Source organism: Portunus trituberculatus, chromosome 41, assembly GCF_017591435.1.
Source record: "Portunus trituberculatus isolate SZX2019 chromosome 41, ASM1759143v1, whole genome shotgun sequence".
Taxonomy (NCBI): Eukaryota; Metazoa; Arthropoda; class Malacostraca; order Decapoda; family Portunidae; genus Portunus; species Portunus trituberculatus.
In genome coordinates, this window is record NC_059295.1 from 2,586,405 (window position 1) to 2,608,930 (window position 22,526).

The window sequence follows — 22,526 nt, forward strand, 5'->3', positions numbered from 1 at the left end:
GCCCCGTCTCCATATCTACACTTATCCAATTTTTCTTTAAAGCTATGCACACTCTTTGCTGACACCACTTCCTCACTCAGACTGTTCCAAGTCTCAAAACATCTTTGCGGGAAACTATATTTTTTAACATCTCTTAAACATCTTCCCTTCCTCAGTTTTTTACTATGCGATTTTGTGCTTTGAATGTGATATTCTTCTCTCAGGATCAGTTTCTCATTATCCACTTGATCCATTCCATTAATCAATTTCTAAACTTGTATCAGATCCCCTCTCCCTTCTCTGTTGCAGGTTTGGTAGATCCATAGCCTTTAGTCTCTCCTCATATGTCATCCTTTCAAATTCTGGAACCATTCTTGTAGCCATTTTTTGTAGTCTCTCCAACTTCTTTATGTTTCTTTTTATGGGGTCCACACAACTCCTACATATTCCAATCTGGGTCTTATTATAGTACTTATCAATTTCTTCATTATTTCTTTGTCCATGTAGTGAAATGCTACTCCAATATTCCTTAGCAAATTATGTCTCTCTGAAAATCCTATCAATATGGTTTACTGGTTGATTGTTTTCTTCCATCATCACTCCCAAGTCCTTTTCCTTTTTTACTTTCTCTACTTCTACACCATCTCCCATCTTATAGATTCCCACTGGTCGTCTTTCACTCTTTCCCATTTCCATGACAAGGCTTTTGTCTACATTGAATTCCATCTCCCACTTTTTACTCCATTTCCAGGTCTTATTTAGTTCTTCCTGCAGTATTTCACAATCCTCTTTTTGCTTTATAACTCTGCTCAGTTTCGCATCATCCGCAAACAGATTTATGTAGCTGTTCACTCCCTCTGGCATGTTGTTTATATAAATGAGAAAAAGTATTGGCGCCAATACTAACCCCTTTGGCACTCCGCTTTCTACTGCTCTCCACTTGGACTTCATATCTTTAACTACCGTCCTTATTTCTCTCCCCCTCAAGTAATTCCATCCATCTCAATGTGCTTCCTTTTAAGCCACCTTTCTCCTCTAACTTCCACAGTAATCTTTCATGTGGCACTTTGTCAAATGCCTTTTTTAACCCTTTCAGGGCGCAAATAGGTTTTTGGGTCATGTCTGTGAGACACAAATTCGGCCGAAAAATCGAGGTTTGCAAAATTGAAAAGAATCAATATTCTCATGCATAATGGAGTGTTACGCATCTACTGTAAAAAATTTAGGTCTTTACTCACTCTTGAAAGTGGTGCAATAATGATAGGAAGTTGGCTTTCTGTGGTATGTTGTGCCCTGTTGAGTATTGCTATCATAGCGGGTGGTTATTTTACGCCACAACTTGTGCAGGTGTCTTCACAAAATTACACAGAATTTTCTGCCTGATTTGAACTGCAGTTGCTCAGAATTGCTCCAGAATGTGCTAGGGTAATTGTTTTTCACACTTGTGCATACATTATGCCCACACAAATAATATAGCATACGTTTTCAGAGTGTTTTCTCGATGTACATACTATCATGAGTGAGGATACGCATGCCCATATATGGTAATATACGAAATATACAATATACTACCAATAAACGAATAATATCTGGCATATCTGCTCTCTAACAACAAGATTTGGTCATTACTCTTGTTATTTCTGTAAGTAAATGCACAAATAGCCACTAGCGACGTCATAAAATAATAATAATTGTGAAAAAAAGGGCATCTGATACTCTACTGCTATTGTGACTATATCATTTTTACCACGCAACAGATGGCGCATCCCATGAGTCGAGGGAGGATGGGAGAATGTCATCTGGCAACTAGCAGCAGCCAGGAGGCGCATGGTTTAATTCTGTGACTTGTCAAATATGGGACCATGATCGTGGACAGGAGGCATTTCCCTCAAAGCGATGATCATGGTCCAGAGCACTGAAAGGGTTAAATCCAAATGAATACAGTCAATCCATCCCTCTCTCTTTTGTACTCTATCAACTGTTCTAGAGCAGAAACTCAGTAAATTTGTTACACACGACTGACCTTTTCTAAAACCAAATTGGCTATTTGATAATAATTTGTTGTCTTCAAGAGACTCGATCCATTGTTTCTTTATTACTCTTTCACACATCTTTTATATTACACAAGTTAGTGATACCGGTCTGTAATTTAAAGGTTCTTCCTTCCTTTCTTTCTTATATATGGGAACCACCTCAGCTCTTTTCCATTCTACTGGTACTGTTCCATTTTCTATTGAGCATTTTATGATGTATATAGGACTTGCTAGTTCTTCCCTACATTCGTTTAATATTCTGCCTGAGACTTCATCCGGTCCCATTGCCTTCTCTTCATCTAATTCTGTCGTGAACTCTTTTATTTCAAGCTTGGTTACTTTAATCTCTTTCATATAGATGGTCTCTTTATTACCCAGTGGTCTTTCAAATTTGGATTCCTTAGTTAAGACCTGAAATTTATTATTCAACAGTTCTGTCATACTTTTTGGGTCTTCCGTCATCCCGTTCTCTCCTTTTTAACCTTTCTATTGTTTCTTTTTGCCTTATTTTTCCATTTTTATAAATCTGTAGAACAATTTCAGTTGCTCCTTACATTTTTCGACAATGTCCTTTTCATAGTTCCTTTCCTCTTCCTTCCTCACCTTAGCATATTCATTTCTCGCTGCTGTGAAGTTTTCCTTATTTTCTGGATTTCTATTTCTCCTCCACCTTTTCCATGCTCCATCTCTTTTCTCCTTTGCTCTAGCACACCTTGCATTAAACCAATTTTTCTTTCCTTCTTCTTTAGGTCCATATTTCGGGACATACTCCCTGACTCCTGTTTTGTATATTTCCAAAAATAAGTTATGTTTCTCTTGCACCCTCTCTGAGTTTTCCATCTCCTCCCAGTTAACGTTTTTAAAATAGTTCTTGAGGTTCTCAATATCAGCCTTTCTGTAGTTTAATTGGTTTCCTTTGTATGATTTGTCTCTATCTTCCTTTCCCTCTTCTATATCCATTTATAATATTACGTGGTCACTCTTTCCCAATGGGCACTTATATCTTATATCATAGTTCATTTGTATACCCCTTGTAAAAACTAGGTTCAATCTCACCGGCTCGTTGTTTTCTCTGAATCTCGTGTTTTCCTTTACTCTTTGGTCCATCATATTATCTATCATTAAATTCAGGAATCTATCTCCCCGAGGCTTCTTCCCCCATACCACTTTCATAATTTTCCCAGTCCACCTCCTTACAATTAAAATCTACTAATATCACTTTTCTCCTTTCTTTAATGATTCTCATTAGACTCCTTATTGTCTCATCTCTATCATGTCTTTACATTCTTGATTGGTCCATGAATTTATTTTTGGTGGCACATATGTTCCAATGATTGTTAACTCTTTTTTTTATTTATATGTAACTTAATATACAGTACTTCTGTTTTTCCTTCCCCACACTCCACTTGGTTTACCCTAACATCATCATGACTCCTCCTCCTTTATCCACTTTATCTCTCCTCCATATATTATACCTATTATCCATGTCTATTTTCATTGCCTCATTTAATTTTGATTCAACCAGGCATACAATATCCGGTTCTTTTTTCTTTATGTAGTCTCTTAATTCTAATTTACTTGATAAGACTCCATCTGTATCTGTATACATAATCTTTAATCTCTTGTTCTTATCATTTTTAGTTAAACTTGCTCCATTTTTTTTCTCTTCCTTCTCTTTTATATACCACTTCCTTATCCTGTCTCCTAGAATTCTCCAAAAAAAATGCCTTCTTCTCCTCCTCTGACCTTTCATTATTTTTTTCCCTTGCTTCTGCCATCAGTTTCTTGTGTCTCTTCCTTTCTTCTAGATTTCTATTTTTCTTTATATATATATATATATATATATATATATATATATATATATATATATATATATATATATATATATATATATATATATATATTGCAACCTTCTGTTTCTCTGAGTTTTGTCGTTCTATATAGTATTTCTAATGTTGCTGCTTGTGATTTTAGTGGCATCTTAATTGGTCTCACTGTTCCTTCTTGATATGGTCCCATTCTGTGGATTTCTTCTACCTTCTCTTCTAAGTTCTGTCTATCCCCATCATTTAGATTTTTTAGTAGGTCTTTGACTGATTTCATTTCCTCTTTTTCCCTTCTTGGTCTATATTTTACATTTTTTTGTCTTTCAGGCCAAAAATGATTACACTTTTTTTCTGCAATTTTCTTTACTAGATTTTCTTTTTTCTTAAGGACTCCTATCATTTTGTTTGCCATATTCTCATCTCTTTCTTTTAACTGTTCTTGAAACACTTCCTGAAAATTTAACAAAGTACATGAGACTTACCGTAGGTCAGTTGAAGTGTACTTCTAATTTTTCAAGGCAAATCACCTCTGCTGGGGCGGAGATTTCACACGAGAGAGTGCGTCACGTGCTGCTGGCAGACTTTAAAGTACGCGACATCCACAAGATGAACCAAGTAGGAAAGTAGAAACCTGTAGAGCTTAAGGTAGGGAGGGAGAGGAAGGCATATGAAATCTCCCTCCCGGCAGAGGTGATTTGCCTCGAAAAATTAGAAGTACACTTCAACTGACCTACGGTAAGTCTCGTGTACTTTGTTAATTTTACTTCGGCAAGATCACCGAACTGCTGGGGGAAATTTCCCATGAGGCTTTGAAGCCATGTGGATGTCGAGGATAAAGAGGAAAAAGAAATGCCCCACAAGAAACAGACTACAACTATTGTTCATGGAGTGAATTTGTGCATGAGACAATCATATGAGTGCAGTATAAAAAAACTTACATTGCATCCAAAGTTAATCCAAGCTACAAACAACAGTGAAATATGGTATCAGTATATTAAAAGATTGGTAACATATCACATCCTACCTAAGTTAAATTAAATAGGCGACTTGTGAGACTGCCTCTGTCACCAGATGGCATCACGTGTCTCAGCGCCACAGAGCGAATTTCTCTGAAAAAATAACTTAATTACCATAAATGCTCTGCGTTCTTTTTTGGAAAACTATAGATATATATCAATACAGAAACTGTTACTACTTGTATAAAAAATATAGTCGATATGTATCTTTATCTAAACAAAACAAAAATAATGACGATATATAGTAGTTGAGAACTCGAGTAAAAATAATTGTCCTTATATGAAAAAATGCAGATTTAAGCAGGAAAAGGCATCAAAGAAAAAAAATTCTGCTTGCATTTGTGTGTGTCCTGAGTAACTGCATTGGGTGTGTCCGTGTCTCTTTGGAAAAAAAATATCGTAAGAAATAGTTTGAGGGTGTGGCTTAAGAGTACAACACTGAATCCAGGATGGTACAATGCACCTTGTTTACTAAGCTGAAGATTTCTTCCAGTTGTTAAAGGCTGCGACGATCTTGTATGATCCTACGAGCCCAAGAGAGATGCCTGCGGTGTTCTCACAAGTGTTGCAATTGCTTGGGCAGTGGAGGTGAGCAGTGAATCTTGTGTGACCATGGGGGAGAAGGTGTTTTCCCGCCGACGACATCAACAAAGTGACTAGTGTCACGTCCTGACATTGGGACGTCCTGCTGTGAGTTGCTAAGTGACATTCAGTTTCTTGGCATTTTTTTTTCAAAAGAGACACGGACACACCCAATGCAGTTACTCAGGACACACAGAAATGCAAGCAGAATTTATTTTTCTTTGATGCCTTTTCCTGCTTAAATCTGCATTACTTTCATATAAGGACAAATATTTTTACTCAAGTTCTCAACTACTATATATCATCATTATTTTCGTTTTGTTTAGATAAAGATACATATCGACTACATTTTTCATACAAGCAGTAACAGTTTCTGTATTGATATGTATTTATAGTTTTCCAAGAAAGAATGCAGAGCATTTATGGTAATTAAGTTATTTTTTCAGAGAAATCGCTCTGTGGCACTGAGACACGTGATGCCATCTGATGACACAGCTTCACAAGTCGCCTATTAACTAAGAACATCAGGGCACTACAACACTTGAGTGCAACAACAATAAAAAAAACAAAAGGGCCCCTGCTTATTTTAACAATGCATCCTGAAAAAGGTCAGAAGCAGCCACAATGTTCTTATTATAATATTTGGCAAAAGTAGACTCCCTAGACCAGCCCACCTTTGCCATAATGCAAGCAACAGGTACTGCTGCCACCCCGGCCTTCGATGTCGCTGCTGGCCGCACACTACCAGCAGAGAACTTTGAGACGTCTATGCCTGACATGCAGAGCATAGTCCGAACCCAACGAGCGATAGTATCTTTGGCAACAGATTCATGGGGTTTTATGAAACTGATGAGGAGTCAGGCATCAGTGTGCATCTCACCTTTTCTAAGTTCTTTAGTCGCATCAATGTACTTCAGTAAAGTGGTACAGACACATAATCTGGGGTCATTAGGGTAATGATGGAATGTGACCCTGTTGATGTTAAAATTTGGTCTGGATTGTTTAAGAATGCCCCCCAACTGTACTGAAATGGAGTGTTCACTAATGAGCATGTCTTTGATCAACAGTAGTTGTAAGGTTTGAATTCTGGCAGCTTGTGTTAAAGCCATCAACATAACCAAATTTAGAGTTAATTCTTTAAGAGTTAAAGCATGTAAGGGGAACATGGACCTTAATTTCTGTAAGACGGGTTGCACGTCCCATGTGTCAGTGTACCTGGGTTTAGGAGTCATAAGGTTGAAAACCAATCTCATGAATCTGACAACCAAGGGGTGGATCCCTGCCCTGCAACCATCTACCACAATGCCGAGAGAAAACAGGGCACCCCTTGCTGTGTTGAGACACTCATAACCCACACCCCTGTGAAAGGTTTCAGTTAAAAAATTTACTATGTTACTTATAGTTGGAGTAGTGGGATCGACATTCCATCTACGACAAAACTGCGACCACCTCTGGACATGTGGGCGGTATTGCCTCTCAGTGCCTGGTTTCCAGGAAACAAGTATGATGTCTGCAGCCACCACCGAAACTCCTCGTTTCTGCAAGTTTCCCCTGATAGAAGGCATGCCATGAGCCTCGTGTGGGACATGACAGTATGCGGGTCTGTCGTGGACGGGTGGGTTATGACATTCCTCCTGCTCGTTATCAAACGTGAGTAGTCTATTAACAACTTGAGCAGCATGCCTATCCAAGGTTGGGATGGCCACAGGGGAACCATCATCCAGCCTCGTGCCTGCTCCATACGCAACTTCTGTAGGCACCTAGCAATTAATGAGAATGGGGGAAAAATGTAAGACAGATCAAATTTAGACCATTCCAAGGAAAAAGCATCAAAGTATTTAGCCTCAGGATCCGGCTTACAAGAACAGAATGTAGTAACCTGTTTGTTAAGCCTAGAGGCAAATAAATCAATGGATGGTGTCCCAAAAACATTACACAGGGTAGTAAAAATGTGTGGGTCGAGTTTCCACTCATGCCTGTCATTATTGTGAGAGAGGCAAGATCAGTTAAGGTGTTGTCCTTCCCTGGTATGTGTGAACATGTAATCCATGACTTGTGTTCCAGACACCAATCCCAAATTTTGGAAGAAACATCTTTACAGGACTTTGACTTTGTACCTCCCATTTCATTAACATAGTTTATGGCAGTGGTATTATCACAAAAAACTCTAATATGTCTACCTTCCAGCTCATGTGCAAATGCCTGCATAGAGAAAAAAAATAGCTTTCAGCTCCAGGGTGTTAATATGAAGATAGTGTCAGGAATCTTGCCTCGTGTGTATGTTAGCAGGGAATGGTTGTCTAGGGCCATTGGTGTGAATGATCGTGTAAAAGGGATGTGTAAGGATGTGGGTGTCAGCTTTGTGGATGTATGGGATAGGTTCTATGGGCGAAGGGATTTGTATGCTAGGGATGGTGTGCATCTGAGTAGGAAGGGTGTGGATGTACTGAGTGGATGTCTGGAGGGGGGAGTTGGGTTGGAGTGTAGGGGGTGAGATAGCAAATGCATTCCAGAAGAAAGATGTTAGACATAAATTAGATAGGATAAACAGAGATAGTGAAAAGATTAGGAAAGATTTCCAGGTGCAAATAGGAGAGAATAAGATTAGGATTCCAAATAAGGAGACAGCATCTAAGAAGGTAGCAGGACTTAAATGTTTTTATGTAAATGCCAGGAGTCTTAGGAACAAGAAGGACGAGTTATCTAGTTATATAGTTGAGGAGGACTTAGATGTTGTATGTGTCACAGAGGCATGGGTAAATGAGGAAAAGTTTAGGAAAATAGGAAAGAATATGAAGTAGATGGATACATTATGTATTTACACCAGAGAATTGGTAGGATAGGTGGAGGAGTAGTTATTTATGTAAAAAAATCCTTCATTTCCAGTCAGGTTAATGGTATTAAGGTAGATAACAGAGTAGAGTCCTTATGGCTGGATGTTAGAGTAAACAAAAGTAAGGTTATTAGAGTAGGAGCTTTCTATAGACCACCTAACCAGTCAGCAGATGTAGACAACCTTATAGTAGATGAGATAAATAGGGGGTGTACTAGTCAGACAATTATCTTAGGGGATTTTAATCTTAAGTCTGTAAACTGGGAGAGGATGGTAGGAGATGCTAGTGAAAATAGGTTTATGGAAAGTTCAGGATAACTATTTAGTGCAGATGGTAGATAAACCTACTAAGGGGAGGAAGGTTTTAGACATAGTACTAACAAATATTGAGCATTGTTTAAAGGAAGTTGAGGTAGGAGAGACTTTAGCAAACCATCATATAATTAGATTTATCATTAATTCCAGTAGGGATAATATAGTGAATAAGACTAGAGTCCCAAACTATCAGAAAGGCAATTATGGTAGTTTACGTCAGTTATTAGGAGAGGTAAACTGGGAAGATAGTTTTGGAAATAAAACTGCACAGGAGATGTGGGATATCTTTAAGGTTGTAGTAAAGGGTATAGTGATGCAGTGTATCCCTTACAAAGATATAAGGCAGAGAAACAGGAAGCCATTATGGTGGACTCACGAGATAGGTAGACAGATCAGAGAGAAGAAGAGGGCATATAGAGAATTGCAGAAAAGTGGGGAAGATGTAGATTTGATTAGGTACAGACAGGTCAGGGATGATTTGAGTAAGGTTATAAAAAAAGTAAAAGGCAGGCAGAGATAAAACTAGCTAGAGCTGGGAGTAAAGATCCCAAAAAATTATATAGTTATTACAAGGTCAGTGATAAAAGAAATAAGGATAGGATTGGACCACTCAGAAAAGATGGTGTAGTAGTGGATCAAAATGAAGACATAGTAGAATTATTGAATGAACAATTTTCTTCAGTATTTACTAGGAAAGAATAGGAAATCCTGTTACAAACAGTGCGACGAGTAGTTTAAGAGCTTTAGAAAATATTGATATAAAACCGGGAATTATTAGGAAATTTATTCTTGAACTAGACGATAGGAAAGCTAGTGGTCCTGATGAGCTACATGCCAGAGTACTTAGGGAGGGTGTAGACAGTATTTCTGAAGCACTTAAGTTAATCTTTGAAAGATCACTTAGGTTTGCTGAGATACCTCAGGACTGGAAGTTAGCTAATGTTACTCCAATATTTAAAAAAGGTAGGAAGGATGATGCGAATAATTATAGACCGATCAGTTTAACTAGTATAGTATGTAAGATACTAGAGAAAATCATTAAGGGTAGTATTTGGGAGCATTTAAATGAGAATAGATTAATTAGAGATACCCAACATGGCTTTAGATCAGGGAGGTCCTGTCTTACAAATTTGCTCGATATCTTAGAATATATTACCAAGGAGTTAGATGATGGAAATAGCATAGATGTTATATATCTAGATTTTAGCAAGGCGTTTGATAAGGTACCGCATAGGAGGCTAGTGTACAAATTGAGACTACATGGGATAGGGGATAGGTTAGTTGATTGGATTAGTGAATGGCTTTCTGATAGGAAACAGAGAGTAGTATTAAATGGGGCAATGTCTGAGTGGAAGGAAGTGGTTAGTGGGTACCCCAAGGATCAGTGCTAGGACCTCTTCTTTTCTTGGTGTACATTAACGATTTAGATATAGGAATTAGTAGCAAAGTATCAAAGTTTGCAGATGATACTAAGATAGCATGTGCAGTACAGGGTGAAAAGGACAATTACAGAATACAACGAGACCTGGACAGGCTGATAGCATGGGCAGACAGGTGGCAGATGGAGTTTAATTCTAAAAGTGTCAGGTTATGCATTTAGGTAAAGACAACACAAACTTTAGCTATGAGATGGAGGGATGTTGGCTAGAGGCAGTAGAGGAAGGAAAGGATTTAGGAGTAGTGATAGACAGGACTATGAAATTTTCAAAGCAATGTTTAGAAGCAAGAAATAGGGCAAATAGGATCCTGGGTTTTATAAATAGAAATGTTAGTTATAAAAGTAAGGAAGTGGTGCGTAGCTTATATAATTCCTATGTTAGGCCCCATTTAGAGTATTGCATACAGGCCTGGTCACCCCATTATAGGCAGGATATCAACATGTTAGAAGTAGTTCAGAGAAGAGCAACTAGGATGATACCAGCATTAAAGCGCCTGGAGTATAGAGATAGATTAAAGGAATTAAACATGTTTTCATTTGAGAGGAGATGTATAAGAGGGGGATATTATAGAGTTATTTAAAATGTTCTCAGATACAAACTACATAGATGTGAGATCTTTCTTTACCTTAGAGGAGGGAAATAGGACTAGAAATCATGGCAGGAAGATTAGGAAGCAAGGCTGCAGGTTAGATATAAGAAAATATTTCTTTAGTCATAGGGTGGTAGACTTCTGGAATGCATTGCCAGAGAGGGTTGTAAATACCACTAGTTTGACAATGTTTAAAAACATTAGATAAGCACTTAAATTTCTTAGATTTATAATTATGTATAGTGCTGCATGATAGTTTTTATAAGAAATTTACTATAGTTAAACAAGACATGATCCCCATGTATAGGGATCACAGATTGTAGAGGATTTCGCTGTAGGACTTAGCCCTGTTAATGGGCCAAATATTTAGAATTAGTGTATAATGTATTGTGTACTTGTAAGTGTATCTCTTAGTACTGATGACGAGGTCGCTGTGCGACTGAAACAGGATAACATAGATGGGCCCTGGTGGCCCTTTGTTATCCTATTATTTATGTTATGTTATGTTATGTTATGAAGCTCTTTTTCACCCAGGAACCAAGTGCCACTCGTAGTCTGACACCCCAAGTGACCCCCCCAACCTAAAGTGGAGGCATCAGTAAATAAGTCAATGTCTGTGCCTGACCTAAAGATGTGTCTGTGGTGCCTGTCCACATTGTCTAACTACCAGGAAAGATCTAGTTTCATGTCAGCAGTAATATTTAAATTCCTGTCAAAGTTACCATGCTCGTGTTTCAACGTGGCAATCTTGCCCCCTTCCAACTTCCTATAGTGAAGTTTACCTAACTCCACTGCTGGGATTACAGCCACCAGGAGGCCAATCACCCTGGCCACCTCTCGAATGGAAGTAACATCTTGACTCAAAAGACTTGCACATCCTTGGCGAATTTTGATTAATCTACGCTCAGGTAATGAAGCAGTCATGAACTTGGTGTTAATGACATTTCCTAGGTATCCAATACATTGTGTGGGGGGTGAGAACAGACTTCTCTACATTGACACAGAATCCCAACCTCTGCAACAATGAAATGGTAGCATGAATTGCTTTAAGGCAACCTGAATAAGAATTACTGCAAATCAATGTGTCATCAATAAAACTGGTGATAGTGTATCCTTCCTTCCTTAGAGTGGCAAATACTGGCTTCATCAGTTTTGTGAAAAGCCGAGGACCCTCAGAAATGCCATTGGGGAGGCAGGTAAATTGATAGATAACACCCTGCCATGTAAAATATCTTTGTTGCTCATCTGCGACCTTAACAGAAAAATAAGCATGCCTGAGATCAACAGATGCCAGAAAATCATCCTTATTGATAAGCCTAATGGCCTGTTCAAGATTTTTCATTTTAAAATTCTTATAGGGTATGTATTTGTTTAATCTCTCTAAATTAAGGACCAGGCGAAATTTCCCGTTTTTCTTTTCTCTCAAGAAAATGGGTGAGATGACCTGCTGAGTTTGCTTGTGTGTAACTTTGATGACTTTAAGCTGAAAAAGATTTTTCATTTCACCAGAAATTATCTCTTGTTGCATAGTGTTGAACCTGTATTCCAAATCACTCAAAAATAAAGGATGAATACCATCAACATCAATATCAAGGTGACAATGTTCAACAATATCCAGTATAACAGGGTCACTGGTAATTTTATGCTAGTCATGCAAGAAACAGTGCAAGCTGCCACCTTCAAAACATGTACTTGCCTGTAATATTACTGGGGCTGCCTGCTGTGGCTGCCCCGGCCCTTGGCGTTTTTTGGGTCCGCATCATGTTGAGCAGAAGGCTGTCGTGGAGCAGCCCTGGGGCCAAACCTCTGTTGCCCATAGGGGAGGAAACTGGCATAGAAGCCCTTACCGGCAGACTTGTTCCAATATCCACCAGGGCGTTTACCTGTGAACTTAAAAGGAAGTTTTTCAGCTTCCTCAATTTGTCTGGCAGACTGTGACACATCGTCACCAAATAGAAAGCATGACATAGGTACCTTATCTGAGCACAGATGAGCATATCCATAGTTTATTTTACGTTTCATCACAAAACGCCTGACCAAGTTGTTCCTATGATTTGCATTGCCCAGCAATGCCAATGCACCATGCTCACCTCATGTGCCATCTTGGAGTTACCTTCCTGCTCAGCCAAATAATCCAGCGCCACTAAAGATTTGGTAATGATGGTTGAGGCCTGCAGAATGTCCTTATTTACCTCCCTCAGACAGAAGTAAGTTTTTCTGGCGTCCAGCTTAAGGGCCTCCAACACCTGTGGATTGCATTCCACTGGTGCAAGAGCATGGCAGTTATTAGGCCTCTTAACAATCTCGTCCTCACAGATGGCCTTATAGTCCTCCTCTCTCAAACCATTATCAAAGAGAAAATTGACCATCTTGGCAACTCTGTGATCAATGTCAGCAGAAACCATGTCAGTAGGGCCAAATGCCTTGGTGGCCTGAATTAAGGCACTGTCAGCAGTGGCTGCCGGCACTGACATGTCCTCATCATCACTCACCCTAGCCAAGAAACCCGAAAAGGTGGCAGGAGAGCAAGAAGGCAACGGGGGCCCCTAGAGTACTGTCCCCCACAGGTGCCAGCGCTGACCTGGCAGAGGGTGGCAGCCACTGCCTGTCTGCCTTCGAGGCCTCCACCTCCCCCTGCAAGTCAGCCAAAGCATCCAACACAACTGACCAAGGGAGAGGCACGGGAGAAGTGTGGCGGGAGCCATGTGCGTCATCAGCATTGTCCCGCAGCCTCACGGAATTACGCCGCCCACACGAGCGTCGAGATGAGTGCCTCCTGCTACTGTCGTCCATGTTGTGAAGGCGAACGTCGGTCCCAGGGACAGGAGGAGGCCTGTTGTAGGCACGTGAGGAAGGAGGGGAAGGTTGACCTAGAGGCAGAGGATGCTTCACCTGACTCCGACATGGCTGCCGCACTGCGATAACAAAAACAAGCCTTAAGCTCGATAAATACGCCCAACACCAGCGGAACTGGAATAACATCCATACAACTCGCCCAAAAAAACAGGTAACGAAGTTGAAGGCACTGTACCTGCGTAACAAGTAACATGGCCTTACCTGAAAGAAAATAACAAAAAACGGGGTGTCCGCATGACACACAAAACACCATCTGCCCGCTGCGGGGATCAGCAAACAACTGCTGGCAGCATGTGACGCACTCTCTCATGGGAAATTTCCGCCCAGCAGTTCAGTGATTGTGCCGAAGTAAAATTTGCTTGTCTTTCTTATCTTGGACTCTCCATGCTTGTACTTCTTTTTTAATAACATCTTTTATTCTTTCCTCTTCTTTGTTTACTAGATCTTTCAATTCCTCTTTTTCTTTTTTGGCTTTACTGAGTCCTTCTTCCATCTGTTTCTTGTACTTAGCTACTTCCTTTTTCAGTTTCTCGTTTTCTGCTCTTAGCCTAGCTTTGTTTTCTTCCACCCTTTTTATCCTTTCTTTCAATTTCTGAAACTCTTTTTCCTGTTCTTCATTCTCTTTAATTCCCATACTCTCTTTTATCCATTTATCCAATTTACATTTAATCGTTAACGCTCTCTTAAGTAGGAAAGTATTTGCCGTATCAAAACATTTGATTGCCCTCTCACCCTCATCAACATATTCATCCTCTTCTTGCATTCTTTCCCTGGTCTCATACCTGCATTTAGATGTAATCTCTTCCTTACTCATACTTCTCTAACAATGTATTCATGAAAACGAGTTTATGCTACTCTCCCATGCCTCTGCAAACACAAACAACAGGTAGTGGGGATCAGCTGATGCTCGGAGCGTCAGTACTGCGTCCTTCCTCGACCGTGTCTCGTGTGTGTATTACCTACCTAGTTGTATTTACGTAGTTGTAGTTTTACAGGGCCTGGACTTTATACTTGTGTAGCCCTGTCTCCATATCTACACTTATCCAATTTTTTTTTAAAGCTATGTACACTCTTTGCTGACACCACTTCCTCACTCAAACTGTTCCAAGTCTCAACATATCTTTGCGGGAAACTATATTTTTTAACATCTCTCAGACATCTTCCCTTCCTCAGTTTTTAACTATGCAATCTTGTGCTTCGATGTGTGTGTGTGTGTGTGTTATGTGACAAAGTATATTCATACTATATATACTATTTGCTGAGTGGTTTAAGGTTACTTACATGTCACCATGATATCCAGGTTCTAGGTGGTTACACCAAAGATGTGCTTTAGTGGTGATAAGGGCCCTAATATGGGTATCACTATAAATAAAATTGCTTGCGCCACTAATGGGCAGAAGCTGAACAATACTTCCCACATATAGTCTTCAAGTATGCCCACAGGTGCTATAGGCCATAACATAAAAAAAAGAAAAAAAATAAATAAGATAAAAAAAAAAAGATACTATTAATAAATGGGTATGTTTTTGCATATGATTTAACAAGTTTTCTGTTCATCAAAAGTATTCTGATCATGTGAAAATTTTAAATTCTAGAAGTAAATTCAGGTAAAATTTTGATGTTACAGGAAGTGTGAAAGTCATATAAACCACAAGAAGAGTTCTCTGAAAGCTTTGCAGGTCACTGCTCGCCTCACCAACACACGCCTCAAGGCTCTTGCTTCAATCTGCAGGTAACTAAGTTTTCCATTGTCTTGTATTATTTTAACACTCATTTATATAATTTTTGGAGAGATTCTGAACAAAATCTCTGGACCTTGGAGTTACTTTTATCATCTACCTATTATTTAATAAAGTAAAACATGATCATACATCTTGTCATCTCAACTGCTTTTTTATTTCTGATATCTTCACTAAATCAGTTTTTTCTTTTTCTTTCTTTAGTTACTTTGTGCACTTATTGATCAAATTTCCATAACTTAACAGGGCTTTTTTTTCTCATTTCATTAATTTATTCATAAGGGTATAATTTCATTGTTAATGTTTTATTTTATGGCACTGGTAAGTGCAGTGATGTTTTTGTTTTCCTTTTTTACTTTTAAATTGTAATGAAGAAGTATGATATTCCTTTATCACCTGATGAAGCTTATGATCATGTATTGTAGGTAGTCATCTGCAACATCAAAATAGACAAATATATATATATATATATATATATATATATATATATATATATATATATATATATATATATATATATATATATACATACAGTTAAACCTCAGCTCACGACCATAATTCGTTCCTAAATCCTGTTCGTCACCCGATTTGTTCGTCCCCTGAATCAATTTTTCCCATAAGAATGTATTGAAATACAATTAATCCTTTCCAGACCAAAAAAAAAAAATCATACCTTTGTCCATAAAACCCATTCAAAATAGACCTTTAATGTATGCATGACATGAACAAAATAATTATAAAAAGCCTAAATTGTTTGACTTACCTTAATGCTATCAAAATGATAATAAAATTAATAAAAAAGAAAAGGTTATCTACTTGAGAGACTGGACGTTGATGGCATGATGGAATGGAGGAGAGGAGGATGGGGAGAAAGACAGACAAGATCCGAGAAGACAGTCATGAGAGAGGACTTTGGATGTGCGCAGCGTGCCAGAGCTACACAACAGCTGTGTAGCGTCACAAGTCAGTGCCGCTATGTGGGGCCCCGTTATGGTGAACATCGGTGTGGGAAACATGGAAAGATTGCCAGTCTTCGTCTCTACCTTGGAAGACCCTTGCCGGCTGGGGATTGACTTCCTCACGCATGTGGGAGCAAGTTTGGACTTCCAAGAAGGGAAGTTAAAGGTACGTGGCCAGGAAGTTCCTTTGATCCTCGGAGGTGATGCTCAGTGTGAGAGGAGTGGGCAGTAGGACGGTGTTCCTTGCCAGGCGATGGAGGAAACAGCTGCGATGGATGTGCCACAATCTGCAGTACCTGAACATGGCCAGGATGATGATGACAGCAACGCTGAGAGCCACCAGAGCAGAGAGGATAACGCCGAGGAAGCTACAGTAGAGCGCGCCGGTAACATCACCATGCCCAGGAAAAACAGGAGAAAATCGTAGTGGCATGGAGATTATGTTATATAATATTTTTCGTATGTTCCTGTTTCTATTTTCTTTTGTGCTTATGTTTTGTTTTGTTGTTGTGTGATAGCTGGATTGGCTATCACACAAACGGCTCGCACTGCGTTTGTCCCCTGAAATATCGTTCGTCCCCTGGGTCGATATATTGACAAATTTTTTGGTCGTCTCCCGAATTGTTCATCCCTAGAGACGTTCGTCAAGCGAGATTTTACTGTATATATATATATATATATATATATATATATATATATATATATATATATATATATATATATATTTTTTTTTTTTTTTATGTAGGGAAAAAAAAGAAAATATCAAAAAAAGGCCCATTTGAGTGCTGGCTCTCTAAAAAGTGGTAAAGCGTCAGCCAAAATTGGGGAGCAAATGCCTCAATACCTCCCTCTTAATTAAAAGAAGACAAGTTGTAGGAAGTTGGAAATACAGATGCAAGAAGGGAGTTCCAGAGTTTACTAGTGAAAGGGATAAATGATTGAGAGTACAGCAATACTCCGCTTAACGAACAGGATAGGGGGTGTCAAGACTGTTCGTAGAGCGGAAATTCATTAAGCGTACCTAATTCTCCCATAGGAAATAATGGAAATAGCGGGAATGCGTTCTGGGCTGGTCCCCAACATACCACATGGGTTTAAAAAAAAATTATACATATATTTTTATTAGCTTTTTATAAACCTTGCTCCAAACGACGACGAAAAGCTTTAGATTCCACCCTATCTAGTAAAACTGTGTGACTGGAATCCCCCAAACATGTGAAGAGTACTCCATACAAGGGCGGATAAGGCCCTTGTACAGAGTTAGCAGTTGGAGGGGTGAGGAAAACTGGCGGAGACGCATCAGAACACCTAACTTCATAGAAGCTGTTTTAGCAAGAGATGAGATGTGAAGTTTCCAGTTAAGATTGTGAATAAAGGACAGACCAAGGATATTCATTGTGGAAGAGGGAGACAGTTGAGTGTCATTGAAGAAGAGGGGATAGTTGTCTGGAAGGTTGTGTCTAGTTGATAGATTGAGGAATTGAGTTTTTGAGGCATTGAAAACTACTAGATTTTCTCTGCCCCAATCAGAAATCTTAGAAAGATCAGAAGTCAGGTGTTCTGTGGCATCCTTGTATAATCTATTGACTTCCTGAAGGGTTGGTCATCTCTGAAAGGATGTGGAAAGATGTAGGGTGGTATCATCAGCGTAGGAGTGGATAAGGCAAGAAGTTTGGTTAAGAAGGTCATTAATGAATAATAGAAAGAGAGTGGGACAGGACAGAACCCTGAGGAACACCACTATTAATAGATTTAGGAGAAGAACAGTGGCTGTCTACCACAGCTGCAATAGAACGGTTAGAAAGGAAACTTGAAATAAAGTTGCAGAGAGGATAGAAGCCATAGGAGGGCAGTTTTGAAATCAAAGCTTTAAGCCAGACTCTATCATAAGCTTTTAATATGTCTAACGCTACAGCAAAAGTTTCACCGAAATCTCTAAAAGAGGATGAGCAAGACTCACTAAGGAAAGCCAGAAGATAACCAGTAGAGCGACCTTGATGGAAGCCATACTGGCGATCAGACAGAAGATTGTGAAGTGACTAATGTTTGAGAATCTTCCTATTCAGAATAGATTAAAAAATTTTAGACAAGCAAGAGATTAAAGCTATAGGGCAATAGTTTGAGGGATTGGAATCATATTCTAATTCCAGTTAAATTGATTTGCCAGGAATATAATACATTATATAATAGTAATAGTAATAATGATATTAATACTAATAATACTAATAATAATGATTATAATAATAATAATGACTAATAATGATAATAAAAATAATAATAATAACAACAATAATAACAATAATAATAATAATAATAATAATAGCAATAATAATAATAATAATAATAATAATAATAATAATAATAATAATGATACAGTAAGTCCTTGTTATACGGTAGTTCTTTATCCAGTAAATTCACAGTTACGGTATTTGGAAATTACTACCCTCGATTTGATATACGGTAAGAAAAATTCACATATACGGTATCCGCTCATGTCATCTGAGGGAGTCCAGCGCGGGGGAGCAGGGGTGATAACGTCATCCACGCCACACCTCCCCGCCACTCACAGTACTGACTTTTAACTTGACCACTCTTGGAGCTTGTTATTTCTTTCCTCCCCCCCTTTTTTTAACTGCATTACATATTACTTACATGCATTACTAATTACATGAATAAATGGAATATTAAAAGGTCTATTGTAAGCACAAATATATTCATAATAATCATGGCAAGTATTTAAAGACTACTATCATTGGCAAACCATGCAGCAACTGATAAAGGGCACAGATGGGCCTGGCAAGCCCATCAGTGCCCCATGAGAGAATGGGGGAAGTCGTATAATATCAAGCACGCCGTAGTTAACATCAAGTCATCTTGGGACGAAGTGAAGATATCTACCATGAATTTGGCGTGGAATAAAGTATGGCCAGAATGTGCACGTGATATCTTAGGCTTCACTGAAGATGACATCAATGCGATCAGAAATGACAGAGTAAATCTGTGCCATAGGGCTGAATTTGATAAAGTTGATGATGATGTTCAAGATCTTTTGGAAATCCATGCTGAACCTCCCTCAAATGATGAACTTATAGAGCAAGACAAAGCATCACAAGAGACTGAAAAAGAGGGAGACGAGGAAGAACCTGTGCTTGGCCTAGACATCAAAACTCTTAGAGAATGTCTCGGTGGTATCGAAAAAGCTCTGGAAGCCTCTGCCGACCCTGCTTCAACTGGCCCTTCCTCCATATCCTCTTTCTTCAAACCAGTGAAACGTGCCGACCCTGCTACAGCTGGCCCTTCCACATCGCTTCCGACAGTGCAGACGACGATGTCTTATCCTTGTCTGTCCACTCAGTGGAAGATGAGTAAGGGCTGAAATCTCTACTGTCCCTTAGCCTCGGGAGGGATATCATCTGATAGAATACATGGCGAGTGAAAGGTAAATAAAAATATTTTGTGTTTACTTCTTTTGCGCAGTACACTCGACCCTCGAAACAACGGACCTCCCATCAACGGATTTCGAAAACTACGGACAAATTCTGGAGTCCGGTTTAATCTACGGACGAATATTAAAATGCATACGATTGTCTGTTCCCTGCAAATTATTGTCCGGTAGGTGGCATGTCGGTCGCATCATCAGCTGTTGGCCGCCATGTTTTATCTTCAGTCCGTGCATTTTCAACCAACAGCGAACATTGTCCAGTGCTTACCACGGCTGTTTAATGCATTTGTACCCTTCCCACGAGTGCTTAACTTATCCAAAATGCCTCCTAAACCTAGTAAACCAATGATGTGTAATCGAAAGGCTCTTCCAGTGGCTGCTAAGCTTAAACTAATACGAAAATTAGAAAAAGGAACAAGTGTTGCGAAGCTGTGTGAGGAGTATGGGGTGGCCCAGTATTGTGTCAATGCCACAGCTAGTAAGAGTGGCAAAGGATTACCTAGGAAACATATGAAGACTGCAAGAGAAACTGGGTTAGATGCCGCGGTACTGAAATGGTACGTGCAGGAACGATCTGTGGGGATTAATGTGCATGGTGTGGAGATAATGTCAGCCGCCAATCGCCTTGTACATATGTAAATAATTCTGCTGTTCGTATTAAGATGAGAGATCTTAGTTTTCTGTATTGTTTATTAATCCCTAAAACTCGGAAACGTTTGGTTTTTCGCTCGCGCTAACTCGGGAAGTTTGGCGAGAAACGCACAAAATAGCCTCTATTTACATACTGATTACAATTGAAAATTCAAGAAACGAGTGAGTACAAATGGTGTTCTGCCCACAAGCAACTCTTTCTCTTTGCAATGCAAAAAATCAGATGTCTCTAGATGCTATGGTTACCAAAATATCACAGGTTTAATGAGGTGGTATGATCAGTGTACGTGGCCTTGCATCCGATCGGCGCCAGCGGCCTTGGCTACAGCGATAGATAACGAGCCCCTTGTATCCTCTTTCCCTCTCCCTCTCCCTCTCCCTCCCTCTCTCTTTCTCTCTCTCTCTCTCTCTCTCTCTGGGGATGGTGGTAGTATGTCCTCCTCCTCAGTGGTTGAACCTCCTATATCCGTATCAGAGCCAAGAACATAGCTATCTTCGCTTTCTATTATTGTAGAAAGTGTTACTTCCAATGTTCTTTTGATACCACTCTCATTCAAAAGTTGTCTCCCCGCAACATGACGAGAGACCCGAGGTGTAGAAGTAAGGCACGTGGGAGAGGTGACGGAATCGGACACTGTGGAATCACTTTCGCTCTCACCATCCATCGTGGAAGTTGGTGACACACTGACCTATAGCACATGTTTACTCCCGATGAGTGTTGCCAACTCACAAGCAAAGAAAACGGGAAGAAAATAGCCAATACATAGCCCAAAACGCCCAAACGTCGATCTACGTGCCCCGAGTTTTGGGTGATGAACGTCTATTGACGTTCCCGAGTAGGAGGGGTTAATATTTATTAAACTGACCATGCTCATGTCATCTATTTCAGGTTATTTGTTGTACTTAATGCTATGTAATACTACTTGAATGATTTCTTAATGATTACACAGTATTTTACGTACATTTTATACAGTTTTTTATGTACTTTTGCAAAGAACGGACAGGGTCGAGCACGCATTTATCCGTTGTTTCAAGGGTTGAGTGTACTTTACATTTTTTTTTTATGACTATTTTCATGTACAGGCAACCCCTGTTTAACGAAGGGGTTACGTTCCTAAAAAACACTTCGTTAAGCGAAACTTCGTTAAGCGAACCGATTATAACAAGTTTAACTCCTGATTTGAATTTCCATTGTGAGTAAGCAAAGCGAGAGTGCATCATAGTATAGTAAAAGGTTTAATGAAAGTAAAAATTATGAAGTTAAACATTTAGGTAGTTTAATTTAAGTCATTAACACTAATATATGTATGTATGTAACTTTATAATGTTGATGATGTTAACTTTATGAAGAGAGGAAGAGTGAAACGGGAAAGACACTAACTGGCAACCTGTGGAATGTAAACAAAGTGCGCATCATTGTACTGCATACAAAACTTATGTACCACATTTCCACAAAGCTTTCCATTTTATCCATTGTAGAGTCACAAGTTCAGGTGGTTCTTTTAGCTTGCAAGGAAGATACGTTCTCACCAGCCTTCTTAATAGAGTCTGCTGACTTGAAAATAGAGACAGTATAATATGGAGTCAAGATAGTGGCCAGCACTGCTATAGTTTTCTGGCCTCTCTCGTGTCTGTGAATAATATCTAACTTCATTTGGAGAGTAAGAGACTTCCTGGTCTTCTTATGAACACTAGGCCAATTGCAGGGCATTTTGGTGGTAAGTTGAGCTAGGGAAGACAAGCTGCTGGTGACGCTGTTATGTTTTGACTGGGGAGTGAATGTTGCGCAAGTTGTCCACGAGAGGCTTGATCTTGATCTTGATCTTTATTCTATAGGGATCCCAGGATTTTTCCTGAGGCAGGCCTTAGTACCAGCAGCTCCTGGTGTATTCAAAAGCCTGTCAGCTTGCGTGATATGGTGGGGCTTTCAAATTTGGAAAAAAATTACCTGGATAAAACTTCGTTAAAGCGAGTTTGGCGTTCGTTAAACGAGTAGATGTTAGTAAAATGAAACCTTCGTTGTAGCGGAATTTCGTTGTGTGAACCTTCGTTAAACGGGGGTTGCCTGTATTTTAATTTTTGTAGGGATGACTTTTGATGTGCCGGAACGCATTCCCTATTATTACATGTTATAATGGGTTTGGTATATGGTAAATTCGATTTACGGTAAGGTTTCCAGGAATGCATATGTACCATCTAATGAGGATTTACTGTAATAATAATAATCATAATAATTTTAATAATAATAGATATGATATTACAGTCAA

The 22,526-nt window shown here is 39.2% G+C and overlaps 2 protein-coding genes across 5 annotated transcripts in view; one reads left to right on the forward strand and one right to left on the reverse strand.

Moving 5' to 3' along the window:
* The window catches only part of LOC123517177 (centrosomal protein of 89 kDa-like), a 251,432-nt gene that overhangs the window by 149,621 nt on the left and 79,285 nt on the right, over nucleotides 1-22,526 (forward strand). For all 4 annotated transcript variants that reach the window (XM_045277176.1, XM_045277173.1, XM_045277174.1 and 1 more), the window contains one exon: nucleotides 15,096-15,200. In XM_045277176.1, the coding sequence (XP_045133111.1) occupies nucleotides 15,096-15,200 (105 nt within the window). The remainder of the gene's footprint in view (nucleotides 1-15,095; nucleotides 15,201-22,526) is intronic.
* The window catches only part of LOC123517178, a 58,669-nt gene continuing 47,673 nt past the window's right edge, over nucleotides 11,531-22,526 (reverse strand). The window contains exon 4 of the transcript XR_006678418.1: nucleotides 11,531-12,502. The gene's annotated coding sequence lies outside the window, so the exon portion shown is untranslated. The remainder of the gene's footprint in view (nucleotides 12,503-22,526) is intronic.